The sequence below is a fragment of the Cariama cristata genome, unplaced genomic scaffold (assembly GCF_000690535.1).
Source record: "Cariama cristata isolate BGI_N322 unplaced genomic scaffold, ASM69053v1 scaffold2804, whole genome shotgun sequence".
Taxonomy (NCBI): Eukaryota; Metazoa; Chordata; class Aves; order Cariamiformes; family Cariamidae; genus Cariama; species Cariama cristata.
In genome coordinates, this window is record NW_009613311.1 from 23,003 (window position 1) to 45,589 (window position 22,587).

General features: G+C 40.5%; 1 protein-coding gene across 1 annotated transcript in view; it reads right to left on the bottom strand.

The window, feature by feature from the left end:
- Positions 1-3,822: 3,822 nt before the first annotated feature.
- Positions 3,823-22,587, bottom strand: part of SLC30A8 (solute carrier family 30 (zinc transporter), member 8) — a 21,522-nt gene continuing 2,757 nt past the window's right edge. Inside the window, exons 2-8 of the mRNA XM_009698952.1 lie at positions 16,676-16,880; positions 12,632-12,770; positions 8,639-8,792; positions 7,928-8,117; positions 7,418-7,523; positions 4,972-5,106; positions 3,823-3,968 (exon numbers count right to left, since the gene is read on the bottom strand). Coding sequence (XP_009697254.1) covers positions 3,823-3,968; positions 4,972-5,106; positions 7,418-7,523; positions 7,928-8,117; positions 8,639-8,792; positions 12,632-12,770; positions 16,676-16,880 — 1,075 coding nt within the window. The remainder of the gene's footprint in view (positions 3,969-4,971; positions 5,107-7,417; positions 7,524-7,927; positions 8,118-8,638; positions 8,793-12,631; positions 12,771-16,675; positions 16,881-22,587) is intronic.

Below are 22,587 nucleotides of genomic sequence, written 5' to 3' on the forward strand. Positions count from 1 at the left end.
TTGGCCTTCCTCTGGATATGATGAATTACTGTCATGATGTCTCACACTAAGCAGGCAATATAATCCTTGACTGCATGTCCAATTTTCATAATCACTTCACATTCCAAACAGAAGAACACAGGATGATGTCTACAGCTATAGTTACAGTAAGGGACTATTCCATTGATGGTAATGACAGATTTGTGCCTTAACTGTTTCCATTTTGAATAATTACAAAAATTTCTGTCTTTCTTTGATGGTCATCTCAGCATAATATTGGCACTTAGGCCCTTTGTCTGTGCTGAATAAGAAAAGTTTAGCTTTGCATTTGCCTGTTTCATGGTTTCTACTCCAAAAAGTCTTGAACTTCTACAAATTCCTTATTCTCAGGCTCTGCTCAATGTGTTAGATTTTGGTTGTGGAAAGTGAAAAAGAGAGAGTGCTTTTTGGGGAATGGAGAACTATACAATTTACAAGCTGCAGAATGACTACATTAAAATTTAGAGGAAGATGAATATACTTGTGTACATAAAATTTCAGTGCTAGCCAGTAAAGCCATGCACTTGCCCATGTGCATGCACTCCACCAAAAAAGTCAGATGTGGAAAACAGACCACTTACATGACAAATACTTTTCTGTTTGACAATAGCTCCAAGAATGATTTAGAGATAGCATTTTTTTGTCAATTTTCTTACAGTAATTCTGTAGAAAATCAAAAGGGTGTAAAGTTAATAGAAACAGAGAAGTCTAGAAATTGTCTCTGAATTTCTCAGCCCTGGCCTCTGCATATCACAGTAGCATTTCTGCAGATATCCTCCCCAGTCAGTCACACAGTATTCTGAAAACAACCTTGTACCAAGAAAATATCCCTGAGGATCAGACTAGATGGGAATAAGAACAAATACACATTTTGCATTCATATACATAGTGGGAGCATTAAAGATTCATCTCCTTGTAGCAATATTCATAACTACAGGTAAATATTTGCTCTAAATTCATCTTCAATCTATCATATTTCAGTAACATTTCCTTAGGTTTTCACAAGCCATTGTGTTACTTTTGCTACAGTGGTCTGCTAGAGTAAATTCCACAAAAGAAAGCAGAGACAATTGCACTGTCTCTAGCTTTTGTCAAAGATACATGGTTAAATTCTTTCACCTGAAATACAAGGTCTACTGCTTCTAACAAACCCAAACTTCTCCTCTTCCTCCCCATTCCTGCCCTGGCCTTTACCACTCATATACCCAGGCTATCATTCTGAGGGCCTGATGGATCATTGGGATTACTGTGGATGGCAGCTGCTACCTCACTTCCTTTTTAAACATTCTTTTTTATGACTTTCCCTCACTCCCTTTCATTAAGGATCATTATTTTGGATTAACTCCTTCTTTCCTCATGTCTCTATATTTCACTGCTCCTTTTTCCAAAACGTAGTGAAGGACTTCCCTATCCTTTCAATTCGTTTGGACAATAGCCTCTTCTGGCCTGGTCCTGGCTGCTGAATCTTCTTTTTTCCAGTCCTTCTTGTGTTGCTTCCATTCAGCTTTTTCATAGCTCTCCTACTCAGCGTAGCTTTCTTGGTGGACCATGTCACTTGTCTATTTAAATTTTTTCGAAGGTCAACACTTGCTCTTAAACTTCTGGTCTTTATCTCCACTCTAGCTTAAATCTCAGAACTGAATCTGTGTCCCGTATGGATGCTTCTCTCACCCACTCATTATGTTTTACATTGTCCTTGACTCTAAAACTGTTCCCCAAAATTCCCTATTATATCCAGGGTCTTTATCCTCATCTTATGAAAACATTTTGAAGGACAGTTTTTTCATATGAAGGCCACACTATTAACTTGTCCTCCCCAATTAATGAAAAGGCTGCTCAGGTTACTTAACAAGCACAGGTGAGTTGCCTTTGGTAGGAGGCAATTATGCTAAATTACACCAGCAGAGAAAATGGCCAAAATACAAGTTAATTTCTTTATTTAGGGTTTCTTACTGTGCTTTGATTTATCTGTGTCTTGTCTTCTGGAGTTCCAGCTGTAAAGGGCAGGAGTTGTCTTTATCACTGTATTGAATACCACTGCTATGTTCTCAGTTCTTTCAAGCCAATAAATAATGAGATACTTATGAAATTCTTAGTGGGTATTGTATTTTAATACCTTATCTGATTTCAGTGGGAGGTTTACCTGACTAAGAACTTCTGGGATTCCTCCACAAAGCAGAATAATTTCTTGTTCCCCCTACCAGGTAACAAATGCCAGCTTAATACATCAATATATCATCCTATAGTTATGTATTATCCATAGCCAAATGCCCCTAATAATAAATTCTAATCTCCTTAGAATGGTAAAGTAGAAAACTAATGTGAACCTATTGCAAATAAAACTGAATTCCCTAAAAAGCAAGGCCTCTTTATACCCTAATAACACAATGCTTTTTCCAGCTGTCAGCCTAGAGACTCAGTACCGCTCGGTATGGCATACTTTATTCTGTGCTAACAAACCTGTTAATAAAATGAGCCCTACAGCCGTGGGAGTGAGGACTGTGGAGTGGGAAAACATTACGTCTAGCTCTGCATGCCAAGTGAAGCTGCACTATTATGGCCAAGGGCAGAATTGAAGTTGTTTTGTGAAGAACAAGTTGAGCATGCCTTTTGAAGTGCAACCCTTGTTTTCGTTAAGAGGTGAGAGTTTAACTCAGCTGATTGAACAAAAATAGGGGCACTGCTGGAAGACCTGACTTTTTGTTCCCAATTCTGCAGTAACCATTGCCAGGTATGCTGAAGGGGAAGATTTAACACATCCTGTTAAGGAATTCAGGAATTAGCTGCCTGAAGGAGAGACACATCCCTTCCCTGTACAGTGAATAGCCATGTGATATGCCAAAGGGTTTTTTAATTATCTGATATAACTTCAGGCATGTAGCTTTACACTCCACAGGCCACACTATGAAGGACACTAGACGTGATGTTCACAATGGCCCACAGTCTTTCCTTGTCCTAATTATTTTTTCCTTTTCTAAAACCACCTGGTCTGTTTTATTGTCACAACCCAGTGGTACCTTGTGACATGGACACCCAGAAATCCACTGCAAATGTTCCATCACAACTTTACATGATGCAGTGCGATACAAATTATGGGTTGTCTTGATGACAGAGAATACTACCCATGTCTGGCGGAAAAGAGTTTGGCTGAGGGCTAGCTGAAAAATAGATCAGGCTAGCTAAAAAACAAAGAGCTAGTTGCCAAATGTGAATGGAGTGAATCCTCTTGTCATTCATGCTGCAGAATATGGCACACATCTGATACTTCACTTAATATACAGGAGGAGGAGTGTCTGCCAAAAGGCAGGGAAAGCACATGCCACCATGTCTTTCTTTCCCAGATCTCTTCATCCCTTGTGCTAATTTAAATTTTCTCTTTTATCCTGAGTAAGTGTTGAGATTTGCTAACACCCAACTTACATTTCATTACACTTTGTGATAATTGGTCTGCTGGTAATTTGAAGGTTGATTAGTTTTTTGTTACCTGTGATTACAAACAGGCATTCTTAAATGTTGCTTTAGTGCCAATCTGCTGCTCTAGTCAAGAATAATTTAGATACTTTCTCTTGCAATTGAAAGTAACTGCTGATGGACAGGTAATCTAGCTGATGGACAGACCTAATACATGTTCTCTCCTGGTAGATGGTACCAACAAATAAAGGTCCATGCCCTGCTCATAATGGCAGGGCTTTTTAGTTCAGTTAATTACCATTTGTTGTTAATCGACTACATACAACCAGCACATATAGTCTCCATTGACCTGTAAGAGAGGTGATCGTCATTTTGCATAGCATACTTCTCCCTTTAATCCCTGGGCTCTTGACAGAAGATGCAGTCTTGTTTCTGATCCTCTCTCGTTTCAATCTGAATGGTGATAGAGCAGAAGCTGTAGTGCTCAAACAGGGCTTGGGTAATATCTCTCAAAATCTTCTGGCTGTCGGCTCTGTCTGCTGTAGATAGCAAGAGGAAATAGTCAAAATGCATATATGATACTTTAAAGAAGAGTAAGTGTTTACTGACAGAAACTATTTGCGAACTTCTAACAAGAACTTTGATGTTGAGAAGTGTTTCTTGTCCTTTTTATCCTCCTTTCCGGAACCTGCATGTCAGCAAATGTTTGTTCGTTCAAATGTGGTCGGAATATGCAATTTTGGCAAGAGCTGATCTAAGAGTAATCACCAAAGAAATTCAGTTTGGCAGAAGACTGGAGGAAAGCAAGAATACATAATAAAGATTAGTTCATCCAATCAGGGAGTAGCAACAGTGCCAAGTGATTCAGGTGGCTGATAGACCCACTCTTTTGGGGAAGTGGGGACTCCATGAAGGACTTTGCCTCTGAACCTGTTCTTGGCCAAACATTGGTGGAATTTTTTTCTTAAATAAACCTTAATATGTACAAAGCAAACAGACAAACAAGAAAATTGATCTAGGTAGTGGACAATTTGTCAACAGGGGTAAGGACTACATTTAAAAAAAATCTTTTTAAAGATGAACTGTTCCCCTGGAGTTACCTCTATGCTACAAGCTGTGTTTTAAAGATTGTTTTACAGCTAGAAGTGATGAGGAATGCAGATTTGCCCTTTAAGTTTTTCTCATGAGGATCAACAGTTTTCAAGTTTGACAAATCCACTCTAAAATCTATTTGACATTGTGAGAAAACCTGGGTCTAATTCTTCTAATTTATTTAAAATATCTTGTAGTTTACTTGCTCCACAACCTCTGCAGTTTTCAAGTTTTGGGTTAAATAGAGGTCCTGTTGTTTTGGCAAGACTTTTGGGAGGAGGATTTGAGAGCTTCTTTTGTAGTTGTTGGTGTTGTTATTTTTCAAACAAAATGATGACATTTGTTTTAACAAGCAACAGATATACAGTCAGTTGTATTCCAATCAGGAGAGACTGACCTTTACTAGGCAGCAGCTGAATACTTACTCCCTGTTTACAGAAATTTACTGACCTGTGGCAACATGAGCAGATATAATAGTTTGATTCATTGTCAGACACCAAAGATGAAGGTTGTGAACAGATTCCACTTTCTCAACTGCTAAAATTCTTGCTTTCACTGCATCATACGCAAATCCTTTCGATGTTCCTTAAAAGGAGAAATTGGTGCAAAAAAAATATTTGAAGATATAAAAATGATGATCATTAGAGGAAGACGCATCAAGAACCTTTATTGTTAAATGTAAAATTTTTATTAAAATATTCAATGCTTTGGAAAGCCTGTCTATTTCAGAGTTCACTGTGAATTTTAGTCCTATTCACTGTTTTATACTTCTCCGTGGAATAATGAGACTTATGCATGTCTCAGGAGATGTTCTGAGGGTCCAGTTTCATAGGGAAGTGAGCTGTTTAGCCAGACTATGTCCTGGGTTTGCACCAACATCTTTTGTGAGTGCAGATTTTATGGCACCACCTGAGTACCTCTGAGGGATTCTGTCCTCAGTACATTCACACAACAGAGAAGCATCTGTTTAGCAGAAAGGGAAAGACAAACATAAAGATTAAAGTGGTTTGACTCGGGAATCTTAGATGAGATTAGATCCTAGGTCTAGTTATTGAGTAGATCAGTGATTGTTTTCCTAGATGAGCCTTCTTACAAAAGATGATGATAGTGATGACCCTCATTCAGAGTCAGGACAATTGTGATAGGGTGAATTGCAACATGAAATTCAGAGTTTAATCTAAATCTAAATTTGACCAAGAAATTTAATTACAGATCTTCCCTGGAGTGAGACCTGGGATTTTGGCAATGCACCTCTCTGCCCGCGTTAACAGCTGTGTTCATCAAGCTTCACTTGGATCTGTAAACTGAAAAATATTTTTAATGCCACCAGTTATGAAGTATAACAATGGTAGGCACAATATTAGTTAATTTTGTCTTTCATACCATAACTGATAATTTTTGTAATCATTAATGACCTCAGTGTTGTATGCTTTGTCCTATCTGTTTATTACGACAATGGTATGCTATATGGGGTACTGACTTAGTAGAATATGATGCTGACGTGCACATGCTCTTCAAAGAAAACCATGGACAGTCAGTGCCTGCAGGACACAGTCAGTCTCAGGGGCTGTGGGGCTGACACCCTGGGACAGACTGGATGCATGGGGTAAGAGCTGCCTCCAGTATCATCTCCAACATCCAATTTCTCTTTAGAAAATTCTGGGCAGAATATGCCACTTAGGAGGTAGGAGACTGGCTTCAGAGACCTCCCCATGAGAACAGAGTAAAAGGGCTTGCTGCAGAGGGGAACAGAACATTGCCAATTTTCGCATATCAGTGCCGCTTATGGAAGCTGGGCATCACTGCTCTGAGAAAGAGACCCCCTGAGTGTCCGGGGCTGGCAGGCCTTCCTGGTAGTTTGATTTTTTTTCAGTAATCAAGAGATCTTCTGATTTTTTGGCAGCCAAGATACAGCCAGTTGCTGGACTCTGTCTAGGTACACTTCTATACAAATGTATCTCTATCTCACAATCACTGAAGGCAAATTAACCCTAGAATGAAGATTTACTGTAAAATAATATTGGAAATTTTCTCTCCTAAGCAGAAATAGGTGCAAAGTGAAAGAGAGAAGTAAATAGCCATGCAGCCAGTCACACTGAGTAACTCATATCCATTCAAAACCTACACTGTTAGAGCTACTTTCCCCTTCAATCCTTATGTCCTCATAGCTGAGAAAAGTTGCATTATGTCGTTCAGTGTAAAGACGGCAAAAACATGCATCTATGACTGCTCAAGCCATTTGGCCTTGCAAATCAAATAATCAGGCCCATAGCTGACAGGATTAAATATTGCTAAGCCTAGTTCTTCCTGCTGCTGATGTGCTGAGAATTCTCTATTCCCTTGCACCTGAACATGACTGGAAAGCTCCATTGGCTTGCTTTTCTGGACTAGTGTAACTAAAAATCTCTTAAACTTCTGCCTCATGCACTCAGCCTATTTCACAGACACAGTTCAAAGCAGTGGGGTTTTTTTGTTGTTTGTTTTTTGTTGGTTTTTTTTTTTTTTGGCAAAAAGACTTGTATTTCACATGGGTAAAGGAATTACAAAATGAACAAAGTGAGTGCACATCTCATATGCCAAAAGGGTGATAAAAAGCAATGTTACATACGACAAGTAAAAGCAACTCAGTTTTAGGAGCATATCAGGAGTTCATTAACAAAACACCAGTACACAGGTTTTTATGAAAACTGGCATATGTATAAATCTTCTAGTGCAATGGTAGAAAACAGTTTTGATTAAAATTCTAATTACATTTAAAGTATGATCAGAATTATGAGAATATTAGAAACTGATACAGAAGTGTGCTATTATACCTTTGTCAGCAAATACAAGTATTATGGAGAAAGAGAGAAAAAAATCAAACTATAATTGTATTGATTCTGGAATCAGGTCCTACCTTCCATTAACACAATCAAAATATCCCTTAAAATGGTGATGGTGGTTGCCAAAACAAAGATGGAAAACACAAATGTGCAGACTGGGTCAGCTATTTTGTATTCTGGCTAGAAAAATATGAACACATCACTTTGTTAATTTCATCATTGTTGGTTATTGCCATTTTAAATTAGTTAATCTCAAAAAATAATATATTCCATTGATCTACTACAGAATGAGTGCTGACATCCTTTGCCAGTTAGGGAGCCTTGGCACAGGGAATGAAAGCACTACAGACAAAGAAAGGGAGAGACACCGAAGTATCCTCCTTGCATTTGAAACACCAAGAACCAAGTGTTACACTCTCAACAGTCATTTCAATTCCCAAGAATAAGTATAATTGTCTTTGACTAAATTACAAAGTATATCATTAAGACAGAGAAAATATTTACATAGTGCCTAGTGTTTCAATGCTATGAAAATAACTGTTATCCTTAATTGCAAGGAAGGCAAGTGAACTAATAAAACTAACCTTGAAGAAGATGATAAGTGCGCTAATTAGCACACTAATACTCTGGAATAGATCTCCAATGGCGTGCACAAAGGCTGCCCGCAGACTGGCATTGCTCAGAGCTGGCTTTTCCGGAGGGACTGACACATGTTCCCTGGCTTGTGCCCCATGGCTGTGCCCGTGGCCGGTCTGGTGCAGAATCAGGCTTAGTCTGCAAGAGACATAAAGTTGAAAATATCAGTGGGGTTATTGCGTTTCTGAAAGCAGTGGTGTCACACACATCATCACCCCTCTCACTTCTGAATGCTGAACAGTAAAATCAGACACATTCAGTAAAAATGTAGAGTGGCTAAGCAGATAATTCCTAGGTGTTTCAGTGTTTTGCATACAAACAAGAAAGTCTGTGAACGGAGTAATTAATGAGGCTTCATTTTCTGTAGAGTTCTTGAATGTTCTGACATCTAATAAAAAGTGAGATGGAGATTAATCTTTTCCTGGAGTTGGTGCGTCCATAATTTCCCTTCCCAGTGTGGCAGCTAACAGAAAGGAGGAGAGCAACTGCAACCTTCAATGAGAAGCAGGATCTCTCTTCTCTACCCCTTTCCGTATCCTCATGAAACTCATAAACACTTAATATTTTTGAGGTCAATATCTCTCTGTCATTTTTAATCAAAATACAGCAGCAAGTTCAAGGTTCAAAAGTTATATGGAGAGGAAAACAAAGTAACTTACAGGATGTTGGCAAGCACGGCACAAGCAGAGGTAATGAGCATCACTGTAGCATCAATATCATAATCGGGGTGTAGCAGCCTCATGCTAGCCAAATATGTCAACACACCAGTCACCATCCAAATGATAAGCATAGACATCAAAGCTCCCAGAATTTCTAGGAATTAAAACAATTTGATTTTAACATGAGTCATAAGGAAATGCAAGAAATTTTAAGAGATTGATGGTAATGGTTCCAGGTTTGTGAGCTATAAGGCCAGGAGAATTACTTCTTGTGTGTTGGCAGCCTTGACGCTCACAAAGAATGGGCCAAAACCCTTTCTGGTCATAGCAAATCCAGTGGCTGCCCAGGGCAGCCCTATGCATGTAGTGGCCTAACCCTGTTCTACCTGCTCCTACTTTTGCCCCCTTTCCAGTGTTGAGTTCATGCGGCATTTGGAGAAATTGGAGAGATGAAAAAGACCATTTGGGGAGTTTTGGGAAGAGCAAAAGGAGCTGTAATGGGAAGGAAGCATAAAAGAGAAATTCTTTTACATCTTATGTAGTTGCCTGGCCCCGCCGGTATAGTGTGAAGACCCAGGAACCAACTCTCCTTCCCCAATAAGATTATCTTGGTCACAGGAGCAGAGGTTGGAGGGAAGGAGGAAGTCACAGCTCACCCAAACCCACTGGCCAACATAATCTGCCTCCAACAGCCTCCCTTGTTTTTGCACACCTCTCATCACTTCACACTTCAGAAAAACAGTGACAGCCCCCAACAAGGTCCTGCCAGCAAAACCTCTCCTTCCTCTCTCCTGGGACTCATCCTGCCAATGCCACAAAATCATTTTTGTGCCACCAGCAGTGATGAGGACAAAAGAAGTTATTTCTTCCCTGGAGCAGCAAAATTTAATTTTGTCTCTATTGGCTCTGAGTTGGGCTAAAATAAATGCAGTCCTCAAGGCCACCTTTTATTGCACTGCCACAGGAGAGGTCCAGGGATGTTCATATGAACGTGCAGCATGTTTTTAATAGGATGTGGGATAGTAACTGCCATGTGACTTGAATAGGTAAATGTGGCACTTTATGAGCATAACTGAGACGATACCAAAGAAAATGAAAGCTCGCATTAAGGTGAAAGTCATTAAATAGCTGGAAAGCGCAAAGCACTTGTACAGACCTCCAATGTCAGTCCATGAAAGCAGCTGAAACTCAGCCTATGACTTTGAATATATTTTTATGAGAGTCTCACCTTTTGCAGCAGTCCAGGCTTCAGATGCTTATCAAAATACCCGTTTTGTCTAAAACTGACAAATAACAAATGAAAGTGCACTGATAGTTTTGCTTAAAAGTAGATAGAGAGAAGCTAACATAAAGAATACCTGGTGTTTATATTTTCTGCAAGTTACAGATTGAAACCCTGCAAACTTGGCCTAACTGAAGGTGTTGATGGCTATGCTATCATTGGCAGGAAAGGGGCCAACAGTTTTTGTGAACACTTGTATGAATATCTGTGTGCGTATGTACATATACTTCACAATGGAATATGTTAGAGGTCATCTTTACCTACATAGGTGAAAATACATGTTATTTTTCAATGTAGTACCTTAGCAAAAGTTTAGCTAAGCTTACAGACCAGTTCAGTAGTACTAAATGCTTTACTCAAGATGTTCTTGGTTACATTTCCTCAGAACTACTAGCACTAACAGAGCGCAGCAAACAATAGTGTACGATTGTTTGGGAATCTCTGAATCATACCACAGATCAAGAAATTGATTTTGAAGAGAGCTTTCTTACCTGGAAGTAGGTCTGACTCACACTATCAGTCTCATTCAATATTGTGCTTCTAGTCATGTTGCTGAAAGCAGCTGCACACCCAAAGGATTGCACTGAACTGCTGTCTTGACTGGTTCTGCTGCCTGGTTCTGGCTTAGGAGGCATTCAGGTGGCTTCTGCTAAACCTGAGTCCAGTCATACACAGTCTTTGCATGATAAACTCTGTCTATCAGTCTGAGAAAAGCAGTGAAAAAACAGCTTCCAATGTCATGGAGGGTTGCAGCAGCTAGACCTTGATAGTCAGTGCACAGTGACTCTGCCACTCACCTGACTGCCCTCAGCTACTCTATTAAGGCACCCACCTGCATATTAAACTGGAAATGTAGCTGGGAAAATAAGCAAGAAACAGGATATTATGGAATGTAATTAAATAGCCACCGACATTTGATGCAAGGCTCTCTTTGCTACCAGGATAAAAAGGCAATAAAAGATTGCTTTTGAAGTTCTGCATTGCAATGACAAAAAACTAAAAAATCTAACACAGACTGAGGGTGAAATTATGTGAGGTGGCTGAACCTGCCTACATCAGCAAGAGAGAAGTCGCTCTTTCACTCTCCTTTCTTCCCAGGCTAAGAAAGCATAAACACAAAAAGTAATTATAGATCAACTGATGGTAAGTAGTAGCTTGCTAATGCTGCCAAATTCAGCTGTGTGTTGTCTACATAATGCCAGCTATGCTTCAATCATGCTAAACCTCCCCCTCACCCAACAGCCTGCTTCCAGCAGAGCTGATAGAATATACTCAAGGAGCAATATAAAGACAGGATGAGTATGGCATATGTCTTCCCTGGTATATTCTGTAGCTACAAGCAACCTTGGTCTACAGACATCCTGAGTCAGAAGCTGCTTCTGGACCTTCATATTGAATATCCTTGTAGCATGTATCATCTGAGTCCTCAGTTTGGGTGCATAGATGTCTAGAGCCATTTCAGACACAATGACACCTCTATGTATAGCTTGACACAAGATGTGTAGATGACCCATAGACTTCCAGAGTGGCAGCTGCAGACTTTGTGGGACATGTTAGGCCATTTCAAACAGCACTAATCACTTACATATGAACAACTAAATTGAGCTCTAAGACACCCAGCATGGGACTCATTTCCAGACCGAAACAACTAAATTAAAATTTCTACAGGTAGGTGTGAGCAAGAGTCTAAGCTCCCTTTGTGGACAATGGTCATCAAATTAATGGTGATTCACACAGCTTCCTGCTCCATTGACTGACTGGGAACCCATCCTAGTTTCTTAACTATGAGGGTCTGGTAGGATTTGAGATGCCCTGGTCTTATGCTTGGCATCCTCTGCAGTCTCCTGTGGGTCTTGTGTGACAGCTGCCATTCCCATGCCCTAGGGATGTATCACTAGACTTCTGTGTTTAGGCAGCTGAACAGAGTTTAGATTTCTGTTGACCGTATCAGAAACTTGGACCCTGTGCTTATGTGTGCTTGCGTACATGTAGACATTGATATTTAGGTGTCTAAATCTTGAACAGAATCATATCCCCAGAAAATTTTTCTCCTAGTTAATATTTTTCTGGTGTCTTGTCTTTTGTAAAAGCACTTGTGCTTCATTGTAAGGCTTTTGGTATTAGGTGTCATCCGTAAATATATTGATTTTGGTTGAGGACAGAGAACTTCAGAAACCTACCAGTGCTTCCATCTGACAAAAAACATCAGTGAAAAAGAGATATGCAGGGAGAGTATTTATAAAATTATAAATGTTAAAGGATCTCACTTGCCTACAGATATAACATTGTTGTCTTTTTAAAATAATTTAATGATTAACTTTATCATTCTATAAATGGAGTAGAACCTCATTTTTATCAGTATTGCTGCTTTTATAGAATTTTGTGTTTCATGGTAGATTGAGGGCTCAGACCTCCTCACACTCAATTTACTGAGGGAAGTCACTGTTGTCTCAGCCAAAGCTAGCACCAGCCCAAAATTATATCAAATAATGAACTGAAAGACGTTTGTAGGTAAGAGATGACTGTGCTCTTTACTTCTTTGAAGCTCACTGGCTTGCTCTGTTTATCATGTGTCCTGGGGGCTTTGAGAGCATTAGTGCACTATCTCTAAGTATCTACAGACCTATGTCAGACATTGGCATTTTGCAGTCCCTGGCTATGATGACTTCCCTTTCCCATTCCACATGTTCGTACTGTGACGAATTTGCTACCTGCTCGGTGCCACCCAAAAGTTAACTGTTTGGTGGGAGGTTTGGAGGCAAGCCACAACGAGAAGAGGCTGATCAGGAAGCTTGTCAGGTCCACCAGGATGTGTGCCGCGTCGGTGATCACCGCCAGGCTCCCAGCGATCTGCCCACCTGTGTGAAACATGCGTCCATATCATGGCTCTGGTCAGAAGTTTGAGTCAGCCGGATCAAACTTGAGACCTGCTTTGTGGTTAATCAGAGGGAACACTTAATTTTCAGTGATCAGACACAGGACTCAAAGTTCTTCAAAGATAGTTTCATTTTGTACCTCATGCGTGCAGTGAAAGGTATGAATTAATAGAAAGAAATAAGCCAAATTGTCTGAGAAAGAGAAAGTCCTAAAGACATTAAGAATTGTGATAGATTAGGGCTGTGGTTATATTACTATTGGACTGTCTTCGTGAAAAGCAGCATTAGGGATCACATTTCCAGTATACTCCCACTATCTTTTCACAGATGACTGATATTTTTATATATGTACAAAAACTCAGAGACTTAGCTTATGGGATTCATTTCCTATTTGTTACAGGAAAATATGCATCTGCTTCCTGAGTTTTGGATGGTGGGATACTTGACTGTTTAGTTGTCACAGGCAGCTCTAAAACAGGAATAAAAGAACAGTCACAGTAGAAGAGCTGTGATGAACAAACGACCATTTTGGTGAGGGCATAGAGAAAAATGTTCTGTTTGCAGGACTAATCTATCATTTTGCATTTGTAATGCATGATTTAATTTTCCAGCTAGAGCTGGAAAAATGTGGCTGAATGTCATTTTACTTCAGGGGGTTTTGTTTTCATGTGAATTCTGAAAAAAATAAAATCCCAAATCATTTTAGGATATCTGAAACCACATTTCTTTTACCCAGTAAGCCAAATATTATTTATTAATTATTTTACCAAATTCTTCTAACCATGTCTCAGGGCTAAAGGCAAATCCAAAGAAACTAAAAGATTGCTCTAAACTACCCCAGCTGCTGGTGGCTGCAGGAGAAGACAAACATCACAGACAGGAAGCTGTCCTGCCAACTTGTTATAGCAGGGGAATTTTTCCTCAGAGTGGAAATGTATAAAAATGGAAATGTGAAATAATAGAGCCAAAACACCTACTTTCTGCGTTTGGTGATATATTTCCATCCTTCTTCAGTCATTTAATTAATTTCAGCTCACCTGTTTCTCCTGACCACAACCTATATGAGAATCAATGAATCCTGAAAAACATCATAAAATGCCTCATTCAAACCTTTGGCAAAATACCGCTGCCAAAGACACATGTAGACATATCTCTTGTTTCCTTGTAGATGGAAAGTCTTTATGCCAGCAGGATGGACTGTCTGTTTAATTTCCTCTCATATGCAGATTTTAGATTAGAATTCCTAATGCTGTGTGGTTTGTCACTGCAGGAGAATATATATAGCACATACAGGGCATATATTGTTTTTCTCTGTTGCCTCCCTATACATCCCATTTACAGCTGCCTGAAAGTTACTTCCCTAAAGGAAGCAAGCATGACTGCAGAATTTGGGGGCATCCCATTCCTTGCAGTAAAATGAAAAATTTAACAGAATAGGGATTTCCCAGAACATGGCAGGTGTAAATGCACATATACTTTTTGGTCATGACACAGCTCTTAGACTTTCACTGTTTGCAGGGTACCTGTTTCTCAAGTGGGAAGCAATTTTGCATAGCAAAGGGAAGAAGGCTTGTCTGACAGTGCACAGGTGTTAATAACCAAGGCATCAGGTATCTTTCAGCAAACAAATATGCAGAGCACAAGCTGCCTGCAAAACCATATTGCATCTTAGATACTGTATTTCCATGTTCTGGGGCAGCATTACAAGAGCTTGCTTCTAGCCTGCTGCCTTTGAAATATGTTAGCAAATTATTATTTTATGTATTGCTGGCATAACTAATGCCTTGAGTGAGTTTCTGAGATCTCAGTCTGCTTATCTTAGCAATGTGGTCAAATCTTTATATTCCTTTTTTGACATGAAGACACATGTGGTGTATGTCTGTCTTTCTAGTGCCCTAATGGGAAAAAAAGTACTTCAAAATCCACATTTGGTCTTTAGCCACTAAAAATCCTTGGAAAGCACTTTTATATCGGGGCTCTACCTAAGGTGTCATTGGTTTGACTGATATCTCCAAATCTATGGAGATTGTGATGGTTCTGCATTAGAAGAACAGAAGATAGTTTTCTCTCGGAGACAGTTGGTGTACTCGGCCAACAGTGCCCCTTTTGGGAGAGCAGCAAGGGCCAGCACAGATGTTTTGAGCAAAAATATCACAGAAAGATCGAGGGATTCAAAGAAACACAGCTTTTCAACCTCTTTGAGAGTGATGCAGCTTTGTTTCTTCTGTTTAGCATAATAATGCCCACGGAAGCCATTTGCCCTTAAGAGGAGAAGGAAGGGGAACATTCTTTATTTTCAAGAGTAAAGCCTGTGTAATAGTTATAGGCTTTTATTGCTTTGTATCAATACTCCCAACAAGTGGCCTTTATGATTTACTGTTACCTACAATGGATGTTTATGGCTTTGTATACCACAAAGCAGTAGAAATTTTCAGTCACTCAATGGTCAATCATCAGGCACAGGCAGTTTAGCCTAATGATTAAAAAAATTAAATGTATGGCTCATAATTACAAAAATCTCCATAGACTGCTGCCTGTAACTGCAGTTAATAACTGGTTTGTCAAAGTTTAATGGTCTGAAGCAAAATGGTCTTCACGTCTGTTACTTAAGCTGTCACTGCAAAAAAGCTGTATGATTCATTAAGCAAAATTAAACATTTAGTTAACATATCATCTGTCCTTCCAATTACCCTCTAGCATTGCCGCATTCACCAAACTTAAGCCTACTGATTATATGGTTTTATTAATAATGCATTACTTCTGGCACTGAAAATTACTGCATGGAGATTAGTGGTGTGCACCAGTTTTCATGGGGGAAACGCACATCTCCTACAAACAACGGGGCTTCATGCAGATGCAGCGCGTGGGAGGGAAGTGTTGGAGAAGTCCCTGCTGGGTTTGGCAGCCGAGGGAGAAGGTAGAAATGCAGCAGCTCTTTCAGTGCCTCCACTTCTCACCTGTGGGGAAGACAAAGCCTTTCTATCTCATTTTCATGGGGCTCCAGAGATGCTGAGGCTGGGAAAACATAGGTTTCAGAGGCCCTCCTGGCTCATTTTTGTTACATTCCCTGGGGCACATATGGTAAAAGTCTGTGGGATTCCTCATGCCTTACCTTACCTCACCTCACTGCGGAGAAGGGGAAATTAAAGAGCCAGGAACTATCAGATGGGTATAAATATCACAAAAGCCATGCAGAGAGCAGATCAGTGGGACAAAATAAAAGCTAATGCTCTATGAGCGAGCCAAATACTTATATTGGATATTGTAGGATGAGTCCAGAAGTGAAAGCTAATTAGACAGGGGAATAATCTTCCATTGATCCAGAGACACACCAGCAGGCCAATTTAAAGGATAAACGTGCCCTGGTATAAATACATTGACTTAACTGTAGAAAAGCAGATGGTGAATCTGGCCCTGGATTTCCCGGGATTTTGTCAAGACTGTTGTATTTAATATCAGATCCTGCTGCTAGCAGCTTTCATCAGTGCTGAGGTCTCATTGGCCTGGATAAACATGTAAAATCTTTTAATCTTTTCCAAAAAAATGTAACCCAATATATTAGAAACCTTTTGTGACACAATACTAAGACATGCTAGCCACTTTTAGCAGAGCTTAAAGACCTGGGAGAACAGTTCAGACCATTAACTGATCTTTGTATTCCTACCCAGATGCAATTCTTAAATGAATATATGAAAATATTTTTATAATTTCACTTTTAAAAAAACCCCACAATTCTTTTAAAGATTGAGGAGAAAGGAGAGTTATTTTATGCCAGGTGGGTTCACCTCTGTGCTTCATGGGTCCCTGCAGTCAGAGTGCGTACAAAAGGGCATGAATACGGGTGTGCTGGGCACCAAACTAAGCTCTCTTCGAGTAAACATACTCCCCTGTAATCTCAGCAATCATGAAGAAGATGCAAATTACTGATGCTACACAGAGCTTCCTCCTGGCTTGATGCTGCTCCCTTTTTCTGTTCTCATAGGCCTGCGAGTAGCCGTGACAGTGATACGCTGGATTAGCTTCAGTAACTTCTGCTTCCTGCTGCTGCCTCTCTTCATTTAAATTCTTCTGATGCCAGCCCATCCTTAGGGATTGAAAGAAATAGAAGGTTAAAAAAGAAAAGCCCTGGTTATTTGGGCAGCTCGCCCTGCAGCCCAAGAAACTATGTAATTAATGCTCTTGAAGTATAAAAGCAGCGTTGGGAACAGCAGAGCAGGTCATAGAAGAGGTTTGCTCACACAAGCAGGGCTCTGTGGGAGGGAGCCGCACAAGAAATGACTGCTCTGGCTGTTTTTCCCAGCTCTTTGGGCTCTCCTACATCATTTAGCAGTTTATGAAGCACAGGGTGACTTTCTTAGGCTGTGTATTTTATGCACAGCATATGATTTTCAAAAAGTTCTATCTCATGCAAATAGTAAACAAATTCAGCATAGCATGGAGATAATTCTACAGAAAATTTCATTTTTTTATTCCCAACAGCTTTGTCAGGAAGACTGTTTTAAAAAGAAATCTTCTTTTTCTCAAATATAATTGACTATTTGCATGCAGATAAATCCTCTCTTTGCATGCAGAACTATTTTATCTCAAATTTCCACGTATGTACAAAAACTATCAATCTTCCATCAGGGCCTGAGCATAGAAAATATTGGCCCAGAAGTTTCAAAGGCACTTAAAAAAATCAAATAAATCAATTCTCCATACTATGCTGACCCCTTTGTGCCACTGATTTCATAGAAAGGCAAGAAGTTCAGCACAAGTGGCTCTTTGAGCATTGCTCCATCACAAGGTGATCTCCCAGCCAAATCTGCTCTGCCACAAAACCTCAGTGCTGACTTTCTCAGAACTCCTGCACAGGAAATATGGGATGGGAGTAGAGAGGTCCGGCACCAAGCATATTGCATTCCAACTGCAGGAGCTCCTGGATGACCATGACATCTGCTACTTTCTCTAGAGCAGCTGAGAGATTCTCCCAGGGGAGGCCCCAAGGTGGTTTGGTAAGTAAGAACGTGCCCTCCTCCTTATCTCTCAACTGAGAAGAACCCAAATGGCAAAAAATTCCACCCCTAAACCCTGACCCAGGAGGCTCAACTGGAAACCATTATGCCTCTCCAGATACAACATTTGTTGCCATAGCTGCTTCTAATGTGATAACTGCGTTGGTTAAACATCCCCTGCCATGCACGGAGACTTGTGGGAGCGCACTGTGGCATCGAAAGGTGAATTCTGCCCAGATGCCTGTGTATAACATCCATATAAAGTTACATGTTACAGCTATTCGAGGTCTGTGTGTGCAGGGCTGTAGTTCGCAAGGCCACCCTGGAATGCAGCAAACTCCGCTGCTGTTTCCAAGTCTGAAACTAGCCTAGGGGCATCATGTGGGGCTGCCCCAGTAATAACAGCCTCCTTTCCCCATTCTGACTAAGGACTTTCCTTTGGGACCAGGAAGAATTGTTTCTTCAGTTGCGTGAAGGAGACCTGTGCTCTAGGAAGTACATGGATCTTGGTGACTTTCTGTAGCATTTCTGCATTGTTTATGGAAGTGTCAAGATGCCTAAAATCTCGCTGGAAAGAAGTCATGCCAGTGGCTGCCAATCTGCAGGAGTTGATGTCAAGAAAAAAATTGCACTGAAATCACAAGCTTTTTCCAGCTGCCTTTTTGGGCAGCCTGAGGGGGCTGCAGCTGCTCAGCAGGTCCGAAGTCCTGCCAGGTGCCCCTCAGCCTGCACCCCACCGATGGGCGAGAGGCCAAGGCAGCCGCAGAGCTACGGATGCCTTGGCCCCTCGTGTTCATCAGCACTGCAGGGGTACTGGCAAAAGGAGAAGAGTTGACCCACCCTGGCAGCCAAGCCCTGCAACTGTAGATAATCAGCGTGGATTTGGTTTTGTAAATATTATTGAGATGTTCCAAGGATGCAACATGTTCCCCTGAGTCAGCCTGTTTCCCAGCCAGGTTAGCATGTGGTCTCTGTTTGCTCAGTGGAGGAGACCAGTTCCCCCTCTATGTGAGGAGCTTGTGTGAAAGAGCAACTGGTCAGATTTAATGCCTGATGCCTGGACACAGTGAGTTTACTAAGTCCTTTTGTCAGTGTTTTCCTTTATTTTTCCCACAACAACAAATAAAAGGGAGCTGGGCTGTCCGGGGAATGGGCTGCCCATCTGGCGGCCAGGGTCCTCACTAGTCAGTCCTTCTCCAGTCCTTTAGTTTTACATTCATCAGGCTCCTCATGTGCACTGTGTCACTTATGTACAATATTTTCCTGATGAATTAGTCTCAGAAACTGCCACAAATTGATTCCTTCCAGATGGCTGAATAAAATACTGTAGTTCTCTCACTCTTCCCTGGAGATCAGGGCATGCAAGTTTTTCTTCCTTGTGATCCCTCTCTGGAGTTAGCTTCCAATGCTCTTCTATCATTTGAATGTAAAATTAATTTCCCTTTAACTCAATTTTCATCAGCTGGCGTTGAATGTTAAAATCATCTTAACGACATGAGTCACGATCAGCTCAACAGCCTGTCAGGGCAGGGATGCCAAAATTACCCCTGCATATTTCTGAGCCACCAAATCCTTTCCTTGCTGTTAACAAAATAGGTCGCTTTGTGATGGCTCTCCCTTTTTTAAACTTAACCCCCACTGAGAGGTAGGAAAGCACTGTCCTCAGATCTCGTTGAACAGATGCAAAAGCAAACAGAGACAGCGTAAACCCACAAATGTCACATTTCTCTGTCTAAAGGATACCTAAATAAAAGTGGCCTGGTTGTCAGAGGTGGCGAGCATTCGCGGCTCCCTTTGAACTCGCAGAGCAGCATCTGGCCCAATGAGTTAGGAAGACTCCTGCCAGCTCCTGTGCATAATCATTATTTTTTTATTCCAAGAGCAGCCTGCCACTAATTAAAAGAATCTAAGAGACAGTTTTATAAATGTGTGAATCAAAAGCTTAAGGTGCAGAGATCAGCTCTGTCAAACCATAAACCCCTTCTGAGTGTGTTAGAGAAAGATGTAGCCTTTGAGCATCAGATCTCTGTACCAGCACACTGAAAGCACAGTCCCAGATTAAAAAATCATCTTTTCTCCATTTCAAATTCTCTTTCCTTTGTAAAAAAGATAGTCAGGGGAATGTCACAGAAAGGCTCCCACTGAGTCATGCCCAGAAGGGGAAAGTAGAAAATATTAATACATATTGCAGATTCCACACAAATCACTAGCAAGAGCTTTTGATTACAACTTCCTTTTGTTTGTTTTCACTTGATCTGTTGGGTGCCTTGATCTGCAGGCTGGTGGGAATAATTGCCATCCTCCTAGACCATTATGAGATCCCCAGTCAAAAGAGCAAAATGAGGAATCACTGCACTTCCCACAGGAGATCATCTCCTTCACAAGGGAAAATAGTAATTTTTTGGTGCCTGAAACGATAATGAAACTGCCTTCAGAGAAAAATTTATCAAAGCCATAGTCACCTCCCTTATCCTGGCAGATTTCAACTGATGTACCAATCTTGAGTATTTCCAAGACATTTAAGGCCCTGTTTATAACCTGGCTGTCCAGATTCCCCTTTTTCTTATTGTGGGCACAAACAAATGCAAATATTTATAAATCTACAAACATTTAGATGTCTAGTAGATGGGAATTTGTCCTATGGTTATTTTATTTAGTCTCATTTTGAGGGCCTGGCCATGTATGCATAAATGTATTGTCACTAAATTTCCTTCTGCATAACAGTATAACAATAACTGCATGGAGTTAGACAAAAGGTGCGTGCAGTCAAGTATCCAAACTCCATCATGAGCACAAGGGAATATGTAAGGACAGTGAAGACTGTCCTTATGTAAGGACTATACAAAAAGGAACGGTACCAGAGCGGTACTGCTCCCCAGTTGCACAAATCTGGAGGCTGGGAGGTGGTGAACCAGAGCTTGTGTCTAATAGCCTTTTACAGATCTTTCTTCCACAAACCTGGTTGACTTGAAAGTGTTCAGTTCCACAGTTTAATTATGATTTGTGTAAAAATAATGCATCCTTTGTTACTCTTAAGCTGTCTGCCTGCTATTTTAATTAGTTCTTGTACTGTTAGAAATAATAAATGACCATTCCCTGTTTACCTTCATCACATCATTCACGATTTTATGTATCATGGTCATACCCCTGAACCATCAATTTTCTGAGATGGTGTCCTATATAATTTCTGTTTCATATCTCTTACTATCTAAGTTTTAATTTTATTTTTGAGATGAAGTGGGAATAACTGAAGTAAGCATAATGGAGATGGCGTATGGCCAGTACTGGGCAGACACAGTCCTTTCTACAGAGTCCTAATGTCACCTAACATGAGGGCAAAAGCAATGGGATGGGTTTTGCTGAGTCCCCTAAGATACTGTGTGCTCCTAGGACCAGCTGGCAAGCCAGTACAAAGAAGACATAACCACAGGACCCACAGCTAAAACCCTTTAGAAGTCACAAGAAACACCTAAAGTTTTCCTGAGCTTTTTCTTTTGCAGAGCACAAGGAGTGGTGGAAAGCCTTTATTTGATGAGGACTCTCCGACCTCATAAGAGTTTTCATAGTGCCCCCAGGAAGGCAGAACGAGAAGAAAATATTCTCTATGTACTTGTTATAGAAAATCAGTCTCCACCTGAAAAAATCGTCTCCCAGGCTTACTTCAAACTTTTTGCCTACTGGTATAAGCCCGGCAGATAGGAATCCATTACAAGCCTAAGGCTTCACTGATAGACAGGAATAACTACAGGTCACGTTAATGCCCTGCGTTAAAAACTTTTACATGAAAACAAGCCCTAAGGTTTTTACACATCTTTTCTGCTTTCAGCATTGCCCCTCTTTCTTTTTTGTTGTCTCTTGTCTCAGAGAGAGAATAAAACCAAAAACTTTGAGACTAGAAGCCTTGAGTTTCACTTGTGTGATGGTATTCAAAATCCCACTACAGTGACATATAAAGAACATAATCTAAAATCCAGAAATCCATGCTGGATCAAGGCAAAATCTAGTTCACAGTGTAGCTGGTACAATCTAATGCAAATCCACTGATTTATGAAGTGGGATATTGAATATTTCTGGTCAATATTACACTGATCTATTGTAAGCAAGAAATAAAATCATCTGGCCTGTCTTCATTCATGGAAACTTCAGGAATTTGGTCAACACATTCCCTAGACTTTGATAAGTGGTTATCTAGATCACTAGATAGGTAACAAATAAAAGATAACATAACAAATGATTAATAAATGATTAATCATCTGAATAATTTATCCTCTACCACCACCACCATGGACTGTAAAAAGACCATAGGAAACTATCTTAGACACCTAATTCAGACCTTTAAATTTAAGGTCTAAATTTAAAGAGACATGGAAAAAAATTGGCTTGATATGACTTACATGACTTACAACACTTTTGGCAACAAGCAGGAGGTTCTGAGTGCTCAGCTTCAAACCCTGTTACCATTATGGTTCATACCCTTCCTGAGAAGTGAGTGTGGCGAGAATTGGCGTCCTGTCCTGGGGCCAATCTGTGTAATGTCTTTGTTACCTGGAGCAGGAGGTGGGGTGCACCCTGATCAAGTTGGCAGATGATGCCAAACTGGGGGTGCAGCTAACACATTGGAGGGCAAGGCTGCCATAAGACGACTGGAGGAAGAGGTCAACAAGAGTCTTCTGAAATTCGACAAGGATGAATGCAAAGTCCTGCACCTTGGACAGACTTTTGAGACCACCTCTAGAATACTGTGTCCAGTTTTGGAGTCCACAGTACAGGAAAGATCATTAAACTGGTGCAGGTTCA